This window comes from Narcine bancroftii, chromosome 2 (genome assembly GCF_036971445.1).
Source record: "Narcine bancroftii isolate sNarBan1 chromosome 2, sNarBan1.hap1, whole genome shotgun sequence".
NCBI classification, from domain to species: Eukaryota; Metazoa; Chordata; class Chondrichthyes; order Torpediniformes; family Narcinidae; genus Narcine; species Narcine bancroftii.
In genome coordinates, this window is record NC_091470.1 from 83,630,740 (window position 1) to 83,649,462 (window position 18,723).

At 39.3% G+C, this 18,723-nt stretch overlaps 1 protein-coding gene across 8 annotated transcripts in view; it reads right to left on the bottom strand.

Moving 5' to 3' along the window:
• LOC138753842 (coiled-coil domain-containing protein 9-like) overlaps nucleotides 1-18,723 on the bottom strand; it is a 299,921-nt gene that overhangs the window by 233,578 nt on the left and 47,620 nt on the right. For all 8 annotated transcript variants that reach the window (XM_069917295.1, XM_069917298.1, XM_069917301.1 and 5 more), the window contains 2 exons: nucleotides 15,754-15,864; nucleotides 7,615-7,719 (listed from right to left, as the gene is read on the bottom strand). In XM_069917295.1, coding sequence (XP_069773396.1) covers nucleotides 7,615-7,719; nucleotides 15,754-15,864 — 216 coding nt within the window. The remainder of the gene's footprint in view (nucleotides 1-7,614; nucleotides 7,720-15,753; nucleotides 15,865-18,723) is intronic.

Sequence of the window (18,723 nt, forward strand, 5' to 3'; positions counted from 1 at the left end):
ATATTCCAGGAAGAAAGAGTGCATTTCAGAGGCACCAGACTGCAGGCCTTCTCATTGGAAGAAATGCAGTAGAGAGAAAATATCTAAGACAAAAGTAATGGTGTCTTTCAAAGAGGCAAGGTGAGAGTATGTATAATCAAGGTAGCTGTGGGAGGCTGTAAATTTATGAAAGATATTAGTGGCTAATCTATCTCCCAAGATGGGGAAAGAGTAATCTAAAAAGTTCCCAAGCAGGGTGGGGCAATGTCCTTGCTCTGCCAAATTGCATCAAAGGATTATCAGATGGATGCCTAAAATGGCAGAATGCATATAGATAGTTGATAAATTTGCAGATGACACCAAAATTCGTGATGTGATAGAGAAAGTTATCTAAGATTACAACAAGATCTAAATCAACTGGGAAAGGAAGCCAAGATGCAATTTAACTTTAATAAGTGTGAGATGTTGCATTTTGGGAAATTAGACCAAGGTAGGACTTGTAAGGCAAGGCCCTGGAGAGTATCATAAAACAGAGTCCTCTGGGTACAGATAAATTGTTCCCTGAAAGTAGCAGCAGAGTTAGACAGGATGGTGAAGAAGATGTCTGGCATGTTTATCATTATCAGTCAGCAACATTGAGTACAAGAGTTGGGATGCTAATATTGTACAAGACACTGGTGAGACCACACGCAGTATGTGGTTCTGCTTGCCTAATTATAGGAAAGATGTTTTTAAGATGGAAAGGATACAGAAAAAAATTCACAAGGATGTTACCAGAACTGTAGGGCTTGGCTGAATGTGCTAGGATGATTTTGCCTGGAACCTAGCAGGCTGAGGGGTGAATTATAGAAGTATGTAAAATCATGAGGGGCACGGATAAGGTGCAATCTTTTTTCCCAAGGTAGTGGAATTTAACATAAAAGGATTAAGATCCCTCCCACCTCCCACACAGTTAGTAATTGGAGCAAGCTGTCTGAGGAGGCAATAGAGGCAGGGGCAGTTACAATGTTTAAAAGACATGGATAGGAATAGTTTGGAGGAATATGGACCAAATACTGGCAAATAAACCAGCTCAGGTAGCCAACATGGATGAAATGGTCTGAAGGACCTGTTTCTGAATTATTTAACTTTGAATCTATTTGGTCAATTAGTCCTAAGTTTAGTAGAGTTTAGAGAGACAAAAGGGTTTCTCAGAAACATAAAAAATTCTAACAGACCTGTACAGATTAAATGCAAGTAAAAAATGAAAATCAAAAGACTTCAGATGCTGAAAATATGAATTAAAATCAAATAAAGCTATAAACAGACATCATTTGTGTAAACAGTTACCATTTTGGATCAGAGACCCTTTCTGATGAAAGGACTTGGACCCACAATGTCACTCTTTCCACAGATACTGCTTGAATAAACACAGAATCTTCTCGACGGCCGGGATATTTGGGTCCAACGGCCGTGAGCTAAGGATAAAAGGTAAGTTATTTGTGAGAGAGTGATGGACCTGTACAATTCTTTACTATGGAAAGCAGTTGAAGTCAAATTGGAAAATATATTCTACGAGTTCTTTGACCTAGTTCTTAGAAGTACAGGGATGAAGAGATATGGGGAGAAAGCTAAAACAAGATACTGAGTTTGGATAATCATCTATTGATTGGCACAGCAAACCCCAGCTCCTATTTTCATGTTTCTTTGATTCAATGTGTCAAGATAATGAGTAGTATGGAGGAGATGAGAAGTTTCTCAAACAAAGCAGGCTAGGACAATAAGGGGATTAAAAATACATCTGGCTTGTTTGTTTCTTTTATTAGCTGAGATACAGAGTAAAGAGCAGGAGGGTTATGACAGAACTGCAGACAATATTAGTTCAGTCACAGCTCAAGTGCTGCATACATTCTGATCACAGGTAAGATGTGATTCCATTGGAGATTGTGAGAGAAATCTACAACGATGTTATTAAGTCTGGAAAACTTTAGCCATGAGAAAAGATAGAATCAACTGAGAATATTTCCTTTAGAACAGAGAAGAGTGATGGGACTTAGCTGAGAAGTGTAAAATTACAAAAAGCCTTCATTGGGACTGGAAACCAGGACAAAGTTTTAAGTTACCTTTTGCTCGATGAAAGAGGAGATAATGGAAGTTCTTGGCACACTTGGCCATCAGGACCACCATTCGCATGGTAGCTAGCTGGTTCATGTGGCATGGTCGCTAGCTGGTTCATGTGGCATGGTCTCCGGAAGCAGGCCAGCCAGTGGGCCAGAACCTGCACATTGTGCCAGATGTCAAAGGTCCAACAGCACACCAGTTGTTCAAGTCAACACAAAGAAAGTTCACCCACATACACATAGATATTGTGGAATCACTGCCAGTGTCCCTGGGGGGGCCACAATTCCTACTGACAATGGTCAATTGCTTAACAAGATGATCGGAAGCAGTCCCACTGAGAGACAACAACAGAGGCCTGTGCTAGAGACCTGATGAACACTTGGGTGGCAATGTTTGGAGTTCCAGACACATGACTTTGGATAGAGGCGCACAGTTCACCTCAAGCCTGTGGACAGCACTGGCAAACCTACTGGGGACACACCTCCACCATACCCCAGGCAAATGGGCTGATGGAACAGTTCCACAAACACCTAAAAGTGGCACTGATGGCTTGGCTCAAGGGATCCAACTGGACAGACGAGCTTCTGTGGGTCCTGATGGGGATCCAGACATCCCAAAAAGACCTAAATGCCTCAGCAGCAGAGCTAGTGTATGACACACCTTTGGTCATTCCTGGGGAATTTGTGCCCCCTGCCAAAGATCCACAGCAACCCTGAATAAGCTCAGGGAAAGACTGGGTACCCTGGTCACATAGCATGGGCAAACAAAAACTTTAATCCCCAGGCAAGAGAGCACACCGGGCACCATTACAACGGCTGTTTGAAGAAATGCACAAGGTGATCAGGCACAATGGATCAACATGCATGATGAACATAGGTGGGAAAGAAGACATTCACTGTTGACCACCTCAAACCAGCACATCTGGACGTAAACCAACCAATCAACACACAGCCACATCACAGGGGTAAGCCGTCCAAGCAATGGCAGTTCTTGGCGAGGGGAGAGGTCATGTAGCAGCCCGCTATCTGGAAAGCGAACCGGCTCTCAAAATGGCAGACTAACGCAGTGAACGCAGAAAGCCCGCGCACACTAATGGTCTTCACGGGCCAGTACTCTGCACAGTGGGAACCAAGGCCAATCAAAGGCCAGCTCACTGGTGATGTCACATCCACTCGCAGCAGTGGGAAAATCAGGTCCAGTAACAGGAAGCTGGGTCTATAAAAGCAGAGCTAGGGAGGTCAATAAATCAGTCTCGACTTCACTTACACCAGTGTGTCATTCTTCTCTTACTCTGTATCCACGCCTCACATCTAATATGGTGTTGCAAATCCTAAATTTGCAAGAGGTTAATGAGGGATATGATTTCTCTCTAAAACTCTTCCCTTTCAACAGATGTTACCTGATCTGCTGAGTATTTCCAGCATTTTTTGTTTTTATTTCAGATTTCTGTTCTTCTTTCTGCAGTTCCTTTAATTTTCATTGGCTATAGAAAAGATTCTGTTCACTAGAATAACTAAGTAGTTAAGATAAGGGATGAACTCTAGTAATTTAAAATAAAGAAAGCAGTGCAATTTCAGTTTAATTCAAGATAGCATCAGACAATGGGCAAAGGGAATGTAATATACAATTATTGAAAGCCATTTATGATTTTTTTTCAGGATGAGAACTTTGCTGGCAAGACCAGCTTTTAATTGTCGATCTCCACTTGCTCAAGAAGGTCCATCTGGTATTCCAGAATTTAGACCCACTAAAAATCAATGATACATCGACAAGTCAAGCTGGCATCCAATTTGGAGGAGAACCCGCTGGAAGTTCTTGTGCTTCTTTGTGGCTTATGAGTTCCCTTCATGCAGGCCAATGGAAAGTATTCCATCGCTCTCCTAACATACCCTGTAGAACAGCCATTATTAACCCTTTTTTTTGGCAATGGTACCCCAAGGACTACCCAAAATTTATGGGCCCCCTTCCCTGTGAAGCAGTCAAGTTTTGGGTTTTTCCATACTTCTCTCCTACCCACTACATAAAAAAAATATAAAATATTCATTTTGTCAAGTGAAAAGAAAACAGGGCTTTTACTTAAATGTGCTGTGGCCCCTGGGGGAAAGGGGCAGAGGACCTCCGTTGAGAATGATTGCAGTAGAGTATCAAAAATTAGATATTCACCTAATGGTAATTGGTCCCCTACCTGCTCTTGCAGCCACACAATTTATATTCTGGTCAATGGTCCTACCCAGGGTGTTGATGAAGAGGACTCAGCAATGGTAATTCCATTGAATGCTGAGAGTAGGTGGTTAGATTTTATTGTGGAAGATGATCATTGTCTGGCATTTCTGTGGTTCAAAGTGAATACATACAGGAGTCTACAGATGTTGAAATCTCAAGCTAAGCACAATATGCTGGAGCAGGGATCTCCAAAGTGGTTAATATCGACCTCTGGGGTTTGATAGGACTATCCAAGGGTTTGATAAATGCCTGGGAATCCAAGGGGGGGAAGGGGTCGATAAACATTGTGGGGGGGTGGGGGTCAATTGAACTTTTGCAGTCGAAAGCAGGGCCGTATCTACAGAAATAGCACCTATGTAGGGGTGGCCAATCTCATGTGAGAGCTGGCCTTGGTGGCTGCCATGTTGTATCTGGCTTCAGATTTTTAATAAGGTGAGAGTAAAAGGGTGGAGGAGGGAGGGTGGACGGAGCAGAGAAGAAAGAGGTGTATGCTCTTTGTATGTTGACGGTGGGTGGGGGGGAGGGTTGCGGAATGGCGGCGCCCCCCTCCCTCCCCGGCCAGCGCTGCCAACCCCCCCCCCCCACCCACCATTTAGGGCCAGAATTTTTCATCAAGATTGAGAATGTGGGGAAAAGAAGCAGTGTACAAACTATTTTTTATTATACTAACAAATCTGTGCCTGGACGTTACCAATTCTTATTTCATGCAGGCATAGATAACTCCATTTGCTGAGAAGTTGCTAATGGAAGTGAATGCTGTGCAATCATCAGTGAACTTCCCTGATGAATGGAAGATTACTAATGAAGCAGCTGAAGATGACTCTGCTTAGGCACTGCACTGAAGAACTCTTGCAGAACATTGAGAACCTGCTGGTCCAATTAACTTTCATTAATTACAACCATTTTACTTTATCTGGATTATGGATCTAACTATTAGACTATTATCCAACTAATGCCCACTAAATTTTTGCTTTATAAGACTTTTGGCATTTCACTCAGATAAATGGGGCCTTGATATCAAGGGCAATTACTCTCATTTCTGCACTGGAATTTAGCACTATGGTTCACATTTGGAACAAGGCTGCAAAAGGGTCGAAAGTTAAGCTGTCCTGGTGCAACTGAATCTGGCATCAGTGAGCACCTTATTGTGAGTAAATACTGAGTTAGATGCCTCCTGGCAGTCACGTTAACCACACCTTCTAGCAATTGGATGAATGGGAGATAAATGGTTGAGTAGTAATTTGGTGGATATCATTTGTCAGGTAGATGTCAATGTTGTATTGACAACTTGCTGAAAGGCCCATTTTATTTGGAATGCTTACTCCACCCTGCAGCAGAAAGTTGGCTCATAGGCTTCCCCATTGCCATTACATTCTGTTATTTCATTCATCAACAGGTTGAAGGCTGGTTTCTTCAAAGGAGACAATCCCAGGAGAAAGCCAGATGGTCCATGCATTTCCCATTAGTTGCTTCAGTGCCCAGGACTGATGTGGCAGGACTGCAGATCTTTGCTTTAATTATTCATTGTGGAATCTCACTGGCCTGACTATTTTATGTTGTTTTAGTGCATCTCACACATGCAGTCCAGTGGACTGTTTGACTGGGTGGGGACCATTTTTAGCCACGTACAAACATTTAAACTGGAAGAGGAACAGGCCACGGAGGGCTCTGAACTTTGTCAACTATTTAGTAAGATCACAGCTGCTCTACATTCCCAACTAATGTAGTAACCTTTCAATGCCTTGCTCATCAAATCTGCCTTTACATCATCCTTTGAGGAAGAGAAGAGCAAAGGTTCATTTCCCTCTGAGACAATAAATTTTGCCCCAAGTCTTAAATCAGTGACACCTTACTTTTTAGGCAGCAAGCTCTATTTTTGGATTCTCCCATAAGAGCAAATATTTTCTCCATAAACATTCTCCGAAGTGAGCTCAGAATCCGAAATGTTACAATCAAGTTACATTTCTCTCTGGAGTGGATATAAATCTAGCTTTCCAGTCTCTTCTGAAAAGGCAAACTCCCAATTCTGGATATTAGTTTAATAAACCACCTCTTAACTACTTCCAATGCATTAACATCCTTCATTAAATGAGGACACCTATACAACAGATACACAATCTTCCTACTTTTGTTCTTAGTTCCCTTCTTAATAAACTATAATTTCGTTGGCTCTCCAATTACTTAATGTACCTGCATACTAGCTTTTTGAGAATCATATTCCAAGACATCCAGATCATTCTCACCTTAGAAGCTCTGCAATCTCTCATCATTTAAGTAAATGGTTTTTTTAAAATAATTGCCAAAATTGACAATTTGATATTTCTGCACGTTATAACCCATTTGCCAATCACTTAATTTACCTACAACCCTTTGTAAACTTCTTTTTCACAACATACTTAATTGTACCAACAGAAAATTCAGCAATCATACCTCTGGTTATCATCTAAGTCATTGATATAAACTGTAAAACACTGAAGCCCCAACATCAATCCATATGGCACACCACTCTTACCAACCAGACAAAAAAGTCTGGTGAAAAGTTAACAATTTTCTTTCCACAGCAAAATATTACCTACTACACCATGAAGTTTTGGTTTCCTCAATAATCTTTGATATGACATCTCGTCAAATGCTTTCCAGAAATACACGTGTTATACATTCACCGTCTGCCTTTATCCATAGAGTATGTTATTTCTTCAAAGAATTCTGCTATATTCTGCACACACGCCAGCCTCTGAGCTCACATTCTGGGCTAATCTGTAAGACAGCTGCTGAACCATCAGGATTTACAAATTGTCAGATATCAGATAATACGAGTTCTATTGCACCTCACTATAATGGCTTTAAGAATTGCTTCTAACATTTTCTCTTTGACAGAGGTCAAACTGAATTGCCAGTTTTGCCTATCATTCAACCATGTCACTGTGAGAGCAACAATATTGTAGAGCTCCATGTTGAAGCTTTGGGTACATCTACTTTATTAGTTATATTCCTTGCATTAAAAAGATCCAACTTAGTGTTAAATTCCATTGATGTGATTTATTCACTTATTCTGCCACCTCTCCATCCAAACAACAACTGCGCTGAGAATCCTTCCCTTGCTAACTCAGTTTAAACCTTCCTTAATTGTGTTAGGAAAACTGCCAGCAGTAATGATAATACCATTAGTTTGTAAGCAGAAAAGAGAATGGTATTGTGGATACAAGAAAAATAAACAATAAAAAGTTCAGAAGATCATTTTTTGTGCAAAATATTTAGTCCCTCCTCATACCCGCTTCCATCAAAAAAAATCTTGCTGGTCGAACAACTTACATTTGGATATTTAGAGAGAGTGACAATGAGACTCTCTGGTCTACTTTTTCGAGTGATGACAGCCATTCCTTCTAGTTCTGCCCTTTTTTTGTCTTCTTCAATTTCCTGCAATAATCAAATGTCACTTTCATTGGAAGTCAACAACTACCAAATCTCTGCACACTTATATTAAATTGACCAAATGAATCACAGGACCAATGACTAAAGTTTATTATAATGACATTTTAAAAAATGTTTATATATGAACATACACATACATTTAAAAATCAAAATGTAACAAATTGCATTCTCATCACCCTGAATTTTTACCTCAAAGATGGTTGCAATCTGGAATATACTGTCCAAGGTGGGTGGAGGCACTTACCCTCACAGATTTCAAACATCATTTGGACAAGCACTTCAGTTGACAAGGCACATAAGCTACTGAACCAAGTACTGTAAATGAGACTCTATAGATGGGTACTTAATGATGGGTCAAGGGTACATTTCTTTGCTGTATGACTCTTAAATACTTGATGGATTTTGATGCACAGCAGATCATCCCAAGGAATGGAGCAGTTCTGTTTTGAATTAACTTTTAAAGAACTTTTGAAGAACCTTTAGTACACAAGAAATAATAAATTGACTTATCAAGTCTATCCTAGGTCCTAGTGAGGAGATCCAATAGGATCCTATTATTTCCCCCATTCCCCACAAACTATTCACTCTCCAGTAACTCTCCAATTCCTTTTTAAAAGCTCTGAATGATCCAGATTTCACCCATATTACCCTCCAAATTATAGCTACTCCCCCTCACACTTCTCTTGTAGGGATTGTACAAAGTTTTCCATCTGTGACACCAAATATTTGAAGTGATCACTAACAGGACCAGTATTCCTCCATTTATCCCATCTTAAACAGTCAATTTTTATACATCTTGATCAAAATCCCTTCAATATAAAAAAAAATTGCAGGTGCTAAAAATCTGAAGGGATATCACCAACTCTGATTCTCTCTTCACAGATGGGGCCTAAACTGCTGAGAGTTTTGAATATTTTCTCTTCCTCCTTTCCCCATTTTCTATAATCTAAGGAGGACCTCCCTCGCTTCCAACATTTAACCTTGTAGAAAAAACTCCAACTCTGGAATAATTTGAGTAAATTTGTCCTGCACACAAAAGAATTTTCAGCTGAAAATCCTCTTCCGATTTTCAAAATAGGAAATGGTAGAGGTGCAAAACTTGATGACATTCTTCGTATGTGTGGTAAACCACTGTTATGCCATGATTGGCTGCTGCTGGCTGGACACACTCCACAAGACCAATCCTACCCATAGCTCCTTGCATGCTCCCCCTTTCTCTTTACTTTGATCAGTCAATGAGGTTGATGGTTGTTCCAGTCTTTAGTTAATAAAATCCTGAGAGTTTCACAACTTCAGCCCTTTGTGATTACTGATGGTACATCATTTTTATTAACCAAAAGTTTCAAAAAACATGAAATCTGAGAAGCCTGATATCGACCTTCAGTCGTCGGATGCCACAAACACGTTCTAACTTTGGTTACGCTGTTTTGAAAACTTCCTGCCGGCCGCCACGGATGCCATCACCACAGAAGCTAATTGACTGAGACTATTCCTCTTGCGTGTCAGGCCCTAAGTGTTCCCAATGATCAGCATCGCTAGCTCATATCAAGCAACTATGGAGATCCTCAAGGCCCAGTATTGCAGGAAGGTTAATGAGGTCTATGCCAGGCACCTCCTGGCCTCCAGGAAACAGCAACCTAGTGAATCGAGCACCAAGTACCTATAAGCCCTCTGGATCCTGTGCAGAGCGTGCGACTGTAAAACTGTGTCGACCGCCCATAATGCAGAGGACCTCATCAGAGTTGCATATGTGGCCGGTATCTGCTCTGGGTACATAAAGCAATGACTATTGGAACAAAAAGTACTCAATCTGCAAAGGGTGGTTGAACTTACAGAGACACTGGAGGTGGCCTTCCTGAACTCAGATGATTACTCAGTTGCTTGGTTGCCAACTAGCCTGGGACAGAGCATCAGCCCACCCCATGAGTGACTGGTCCCTTACATCATCCCACTACTCCAATGATTTGATCTTGACCACTGTTATGGGTGATCTTTCCAAGTGCTACTTCTGTAGCCAGGGTCAGCACCTGAGGATTCGCTGCTCTGCCAAGGATGCAGCGTACTCCAGGTGCCAGAAAAAGGGGCATTACACCAAAGTTTGCCAGTCCAAACCATCCGTGAAGTCTAGCAGCGCCACATGCTGAACAGTTGTCACTCCAGTCAGTACGATCGGCACCATCTTCCCTGCACACCAGCAATGCCGTGTGTGAATCATGCAGGCCACCATTTTGGACTGCGCGCCAAACACCATCTTCCAAGGCATACGATATGAGGGGTCAATGCCAGCCATCTTGTGGCTGAGGCCAGCTATATTGGGTGTGTGAGGACCCATCAGACTCGGACAATTAATCCATATTGGCCTCCAACACCCTGAACCAAGAGGCACCGTATGAACTCGCCAGATCCATAATAGACGTCCAGGAAAATAGGTGCATTATCAACTGTTTATTCGATAGTGGGAGTACAGAAAGCTTTATCCACTCTGTTACCACTAAACGACTGTTTAAAGTACAGCCTGCCAAACACAGGATATCACTCGCATCCAAATCATACACAGCAGCCACCCATAGGTCCTGCGTAGTGACCCTGACTGTTGGAGATGTAGTGTACAAATGATTCAGACTGCACATTATGCCACAACTCTGTGCCCCATTGCTACTGAGGCTGGATTTCCAGTGCCAACAAAGAAAGTCACTCTGCGATTCAATGGGCCCCACCCCCATTCACCATCTGCAATGAACAGTTCACAGACGGTCCTCTGCAGGCAACACGTGGTCTCTCAACCCTCAAGGTCGACCGCACCCCCCCCCCCACACTGTTCATCAATCTCACCCCCGATGTGAAGTCGTGGCCAACAGGAGTAAACGGTATCATGCAGCTAACGAGGCATTCATTAAGGTGGAGGTTCAGCGCTCATTGGGCGAAGGCATCATTGAGGACAGAAATAGCCCTTGCCCTTGGAGGCCCCAAGTGGTCATGGTAAAGAATGAGGAAAAGAACAGGATGGTCAGAGACTACAGCCAGACCATCAATATGTACACATAGCTCGATGCTTACCCCCTTCCCCGCATATCCGATATGACCATACAGATTGCACAATATTGGGTATTCTCCGTGAATGACCTGAAATCGGCGTATCACCAGCTCCCGATTCGCCCAGAGGGCTGCCAGTATAAGCATTTGAGGTGGATGGCCACCTCTACCACTTCCTCCGGGCCCCTTTCGGGGTCACAAACGGGGTCTCCATCTTCCAGCAGGAAATGGACTGTATAGTAGACCGCTACAATCTAAGGCCACTTTACCATACCTAGATAATGTAACTATCTATGGCCACGACCTGCAGGATCATGATCCAAACCTCTGTAAGTTCCTCCGAGCAGCAAAATGCATGAACTTCTCTTATAACAAGGATAAGTGTGTGTTCCAGACAGCACAACTAGGCATACTTGGCTGTGTGGTTGAGAATGGTGTCATTGGCCCCAACCCAGATTGCATGTGTCCATTGATAGAGCTACTCCTCCACATACCCTCAAAGCTCTGAAAATATGTCTTGGATTCTTCTCATACAATGCTTAATGGGTCCCCAACTATGCAGACAAGATTCACCCATTGGTCAAAGCTACCACATTTCCCCTGCCAGCAGAAGCCCAAGATGCATTCAACAGTATCAAAGACGACTTCATCAAGATAAGCATGCAGGCCATAGATGAGTCCACACTATTCCAAGAGCAATGCATCTGATTTTGCCCTGGCTACCACACTCAATCAAACGACCAGACCCATCACCTTTTTCTCAGGCACCCTCCAAGGCCCTGAAATTCGTCACCTCCGTTGAGAAGGAGGCTCAGGCCATCATGGAGGCTGTACACCATTGGAGGCACCATCTTGCTGGGAAACGGTCCTCACAGAGCAGTGAGCAGTAGCATTCATGTTTAATAATAAGCAAAGGGGGAAAGATCCTCAGGTGGAGAATTGAGCTTTCCACTTACAACTATGACATTCTCAACAGGCCCAGCAAACTTAATGAGCCCCTGGACACTCTATCCCTAGGAACTTGTGCTAGTGTTCAAATGGACATATTCCAGGCTCTCCACAATGACCTCTGCCACCCCGGAGTTACTAGATTTTTCCATTTGATCAAATCTTGAAATCCACCATACTCCGTTGAGGAAGTCCAGACAATGACTAAAAACTGCCAGGTCCACACCGAATACAAACCTCATTTCTACTGGCCAGTCAAAGCAGATCTGATCAAGGCTTCCCGCCCTTTCAGGTGCCTCAACATTGAAATTGAGGGACCCCTCCCCTCCTGGATTTTGCTCTATCAGGATCCTCCTGACCACCATTGACTTTCAACAAACACACCTTCTCCTCCCCCACCTCCACTTCAATCTTAGGGAACCCGGAACCTGCAGCTGAACACCCCTTTCCCCAGCCACTGTTTTTTTTTTAAACTTTATTTAAGATTTTATAACATGAATAACATATAGGATTACATTAAAAAAAATTAAGAATAAAATAATAAAATTACAATACAATATCAGTAATCTAAATAAACTATACCCTCCCCAATAATTATTACACATTAATAACCCAACTCAAATTAGTCCAACCCCCCCTTCCCCCCACAAAATAAAGAGTGAAGAATTAATAAAGTTAATAATATGTGAGAAAAAAAACCCACTTACAAAAAAAACAAAAACATAACCGATTAAAATACTAACAAAAAGAAAAGTAATTAATACTAAGATATCAGACTTAAAAAACATATTTAAATCAAACTTAAATGCATATATTTAACAAACGGAGTTAAGATGAAACATATATTTAACTCAAACTTAATATAAAAAATTAGTAAAGTTAGTAAAAAATTCTTAAACAATAATCAATTCTTAAAAAAAATTGTAGCATGAAAAAAAAGATGAAAAAAAAACTTTCTCTATAGAGATAAACTTTCACAAAATATCAACTAACTTCACATCTATCATCAAATTAGTCACATAAACCACCATCTTAAAACAAAATTCAAACCTCATTAAGCATTGTACAATTCAATTTTAGTACTCTTCCACCATTTTTCCCTTTTACTCTTAAATAGTTATCCAATAAAAGCTCCAATACCACATTTAAATATCCCCAATCATTACGTTAAAATTCAGATATCCAAATAATAAAAACACATCTACAACGAAATCTATATCTTCAACAAATGGAGCATAAACCACAAACAAAATTCAAGCCTCATTAAGAATTGTACAATTCAATTTATAACTTTCACCATTATTCCCTTCGTTCTCTAACTAAAATAGCAAAATAATATACACCAGTATTACCACTCCTTTCACCTTAAAGTTAAAGAAAAAATATATTAAAAAAAACTTATCCATCCCATTCACATTTAAATTTCAGATATTCCTTAGCTACTGAATAAACTTTACAAAAAAAACCACATCAATTTTTAGTTTTTTAAACAATCAAATACTTTCTTATGCTTTTTTTTATATTTAAACAAAAAAAAACCCCTTCACTCTTTAATCTAATAATACAAAAAAAAGGAAACAAAAATGGGTAGGAGGTTAAAAATACCCCCTCCCGTCTAAACCGCGCAATGTGGTAACTCCCAAAAAAAAAATGGGTGTGAGATAACTCACATGAAGCAGATGACTTTCAGGAAATAGTGCCTATCCAGTTCTCTCCCCCAACTCTCACTTCATCTTAAACTAACATCATCATTATTTAATATCCCTTTTTTTTTTAGAAAAAAAAGCACAACTCTTCTTTTAATCAGCTCCAACTGCCGAGTCACCATTACAACCATTCCTTCTTGGAGCACGACTCTTTTCTTCCATCACTTGTCTCCTTAGAGATCGCAGCGGACTATGTCTCTGTTGAAATTGAGTAATTGGCAGCTCTTGAGCAAATGCTATAGCTTCCTTTGGAGAATCAAAGAACTGGTTGGCAACCATCTTGAAAAATCTTCAAAACAGTTGGATATCTAAAGGTTGCCTTGTAACCTTTCTTCCACAACAACTCTTTAGCAGGATTGAATTCCCGTCGTTGGAACATAACTTCTTGACTCAAATCCGCATAGAAGAAAACTCGATTATTTTGAATCATCAAGGGTGATTTTCTCTGTTGTGCATTTCTAATAGCCACTCGTAAAATTATTTCTCTGTCGTAATAATTCAAGCAACGAACCAAAACAGGTCTTGGACTTTGACCTGAAATAGGTCTTCTACGCAAGGCTCTGTGAGCACGTTCCAGTATTATACCTTCCGGGAAATGTTCTTGACCCAGCACCTGCGGAATCCATTCAGTAAAAAATTTTCTTGGGTCTGGTCCCTCCATACCTTCCGGCAAACCAATAATCTTTATATTGTTCCGTCTGGATTGGTTTTCCAAATAATCAATCTTTTTCACCAAATTTTTATTTTGAGTTTGTAAGTCTTCGACCATTTTGGTCACATCAAAAACTTGATCCCGTATTTCGTCTATATCTTCTTCACACAAATTAAATTTATCTCTCACTTCAAGCTTAAAAGCTCCAAACTCAGCCATCTGTTGAGAATGTATTTTCACCAGAGTATTAAACCTAGTACCAAGTTCAGTCATAATCTTGGATAATCCCTGCATTGTATAAGATAATTTAGATTCAAGATTCACAAAAATCTTTTCAATTGGAAGAGATTCCTGCTTCTTCTGCATAACCAAAGGATCTTCTATTCCTTCCTTCATTCTGGTTGCCTTCCTTGTAGTATGACTGCATGTGGAAACCCCAGCCACAGCCTCTCCAGCAATGACTGGCCGGGGTTTTCCCCAGTCCATAATGTATTAAGTTCTCCCAGTTCATCAAGTTGTATAGGTTCTTGTATCTCAAGAGATGCAGTTTGCAGTGCAACATCTACAGTTGACAATTGCCTTTGAGTAACTCTTTGTTCTAAAGGCTGTTTGGCGCCATCTTTAGGGGGCTCTACCGATGTAACATAGAGCTCTACATCCGAACACTGCACCTCTCTCCTGGGATCCATTTCACACTGAGTCCCGGTGTCTTTCCTGTAGGTAGGTTCCAAAACTTGAACTTTTGGAAAATGTAGTTTTTTGATGATCTGTTGTCGTTTTTTTTTGCTCTTTTCCACCAATTATACCATCATAAGTTAAATTAACAGCACTGAAATTAACTAAACTTTTAAAGAATTTTAATGGGCATTTCTAGACAAAACAATAAGATAGAGTCAGGAGAGGACTGGAAGGCACGTCTGATCCTTACGCCATCTTGCCACAACCCCCAGCCACTGTTGTCACCAACGATGTACCAGCTCTACATTCCCCCACCACCACACAACAAATTGTTAACAGGTCAACCTCAAAAGCTGCTCAGCATGCCACAGCAGCACCCCATTACCACGTAATTCAATGTGGCAGAGGAGATCCCCCTGTTGGATTTAACCTGCGAAATGTATATATGTACAAGTGTTTCACCCTCTTTTTTTCTCTCACCCTGCAGGTCTCTTCTTAAAAAGGAGGGGTAAATGTGGTAAACCACTGTTATGCCATGATTGGCTGCTGCCAGCTGGTCATGCCTCCCAAGACCGATTCTATCCATAGCTTCTTGTATGCTCACCCTTTCTCTGTGCTTCAGTTAGTCAATGAGGTTGATTGTTGTTCCAGTCTTTAGTTAATAAAAGCCCGATAGTTTCACATCAGCTTTTTGTAGTTATTGATGGCACATTAGCATGCTAATAGTTATTTATTCCCATTACATTTGGAAAGAAAATGACAAATAACTGGAGAAATTATGAAGTTAAGATAATATATTCCACATCAAGATTAAAAGATAATTTGCCAAAAGGAGAAAAATGAACGAGCACAGGTACACATAAGCCCAGTGTGAAGAGGAAAAAATTAGAACAAATGAAATTTTACATAGCTTTTTAAAAATCAGAAATAAGCTTATTTAAATACTACATGAAAATCAGAAATAAACCAAAGATTCAAATCCTTTCAATGGAAGTTACATACATGATATCTTTTCATAAGAGCTTCATTCTTTTTCCGCAAAGCTTCTATCTTCTTATCCAGTTCTGCATCCTTTTCCTCTTTGGTCTTTACAATTATGTCTACTGCTGCATCCTAGAAAGGAAAGGGTGTATCATCAAACAGTGTCAATTCACAGATTGAAAAACTGGAGGCCTTGAAATGTTCAGAAATATCTCAGAAATGTCAAAAAAGAGAATTAGAAGAGTAGAGTCATACAGTGTAGAAACAGACCCTTCAACACAACTTCCCCTTGCTGGCCAAAATGTCCCACTCACACTTATTCACCCACTTGTATTTGGCCCATATCCTTTGAATCCCATCCTATCCATGTATCTTTCCATTTTTTTCTTAAACATGGCTCAACCACCTTTTCCAGCAGCCCAGCCCAAACTCCCACTACCCTCGGAGTAAAAAGGTTCCTCCTCAGGTAGCTGTTAAATCTCTCTGCCTCACTTTAAATCTATGTCCTCTGGTTAGAGATTGTTCCGCTCTGGGCAAAAGACTCCTATCATGAATTTGTGCACATGTAATGAGATCACCCATAACCTTCTTGCATTCCAAGGAATAAAGCCTGGTCAACCTCTCCCTATAGCTCAGCCCCCCCCCCCCACCCCCCTGAGTCCTAGCAACATCTTCATAAATTTTCCCTGCACTATCCATTGCCTGACACCTTTCCTGCATCATGGTGATCAAAACTGAACACACTAACCCAAATGAAGCCTCAACAACATTTTACACAACTGCAACGTGACCTCCCAACTTCAATACTCCATATTCTAACTGATGAATAAAAAATCCAGATAAGGAGATTGCTCGCCTTGATGATGATCAAGTTAATAAGGATCTTGAAGCTGCTGCCCTTGCCTGAAGATGAAATCTATCCAAAAAAATTTTTTTCATCTTTAGGGGAGGCAGGGTTTTTTTTCCTTCTTCCCTAGCATCAAGAGTAATTTCCCACACAATTGAGGGTAGTAGCACTGGATTTTTGACAGTTTTTTTGGTGGAATTCTATTAATTTTTCTCTTTCTTCTATATTTCCTTTCTTTTTTCTTGGAAATGTCAGGAATATTTAATGATTCTATAATGTTGGAGGTCCAAGAGGAGAGTCAGAGGAGAGTTATGAATATTTTGAATTTAATATAATGGCAAATAGTAAATCTTTGAATTTTATGTTATAATGTTAATGGATTTAAAATTCAGATAAAAAGGAAGAGAGTTATTTGAAGAAAATTAGAGTCGATATTGCATATCTTTTTACAGGAAACTCATTTATCGGAGAAAGAACATCAAAAACTGAAAAGAGATTGGGTTGGGCATGTGATAGCTTCTACTTTTAACTCTAAAGCGAGGGGTATAATAATTTTAATTTTAAAATATTACATTAAAATTCATAAAGTGATTATTGATCCTGTTGGAAGATTTGCATTAGTAAATTGTCAATTTATTGATTGGACTTTGATGAATATTTATGCACCAAATATAGATGAAGGGTTTATTGGAGATAAATTTATGTATTTAGCTGAGACCAAAAAATATTGGTAGGAAGGGATTTTAATTGTTTTTTGGATCTATTTTTGATAAAAATAACCTAATCAGTTATTTGAACTAAAGCAGCTAAGGCAATTTTGTATGCTATGAAAGATTTGAATTTAATAAATGTTTAGAGGAGATTAAACCCTAAAGAAATGGATTAATCATTTTATTCACATAGATTTGATTCTTATTCTAGGATATATTTATTTTCCATTTTGGCATAAATTGCAAGGAAATGTTATGAATATAAGTTATACAGCCAGAATTTTTATCTAATCATTCGCCACTTTTAATGTCCTATTTTTGGAAAAGAAACAAACAGTTTATAAATAGCAATTAAATTCAACATTGTTAAAAATGACTTTTTTGTGATTTTATAAGAAAGCATATTCAGAAGTTTTTTTGAATTAAATTCAAATTCTGTTCTTAATAAATTTGTTGTTTGGGATGGATTAAAGGCATATTTAAGAGGACATATAATAAATTTTACATTGAAAATTAAGAAAGATTATACCAAAGAGATTAATCAATTGGAAAGGGAAATACAGGATTTGGAAAAGGTATTACAAAAAAAACTCTGGATTAGAAAAGAAAGCAATTAATAAAGAAAAAATTTCATTTTAATGCAATTCAAACTTAAAAATTGATTGATAGAAATAAGAAAAGAAACTATGAATTAGAGAAAGAGCTCAAAGTTTTAGCTTGACAGCTAAAATCTGAACAATCTGCTAGAATAATTCATTCGGTTATGAAGAGATCAAAGTAAGTTCTTGACTTACAATCCTAAAGAAATTAATGATGTTTATAATTTTTTTAACATTTTGATTTATATACATCAGAATTTATTGGAGATGAAAGTAAGATTGATAAATTTCTATCTGATAAATTTATCTAGCTTGACGTATCAAGATCAGAAAAATTTGGATGCTCCTTTTACAATAAGAGAAATTAATAAAGTGTAAGCACTTCATTACAGAATGGAAAATCTTTTCTGTCTGAATTTTATAAGAAGTTTAAGGACCTTTAAATACCTCCGTTTATGGAAGCCTATTCTTTACTGGATTTTTTTTCAACAGCGATAATTAAATTTATACCAAAGAAAGATAAAGACTTATTAAATCCTGCATCTTATGGTCCAATATCTTAATTGAATATAGATTATAAAATTATTGCAAAATTGTTAGCAAATAGATTATATAAATATCTGCCTGATTTAATTCATATGGATCAAGTAGGTATAATTTAAAAAACAGTATTCTATGAACAATATTGCAAGATTAATTAGCTTAATTAATTTAATTCAGAAAATAGGAGATAGTAGTATTTCAGTAACTTGGATGCAGAAAAAGCTTTTGATAGATTGGAATGGAACTTCTTGTTTAAAGTAATGGAGAAGTTTGCTATTGATTTATATTTATA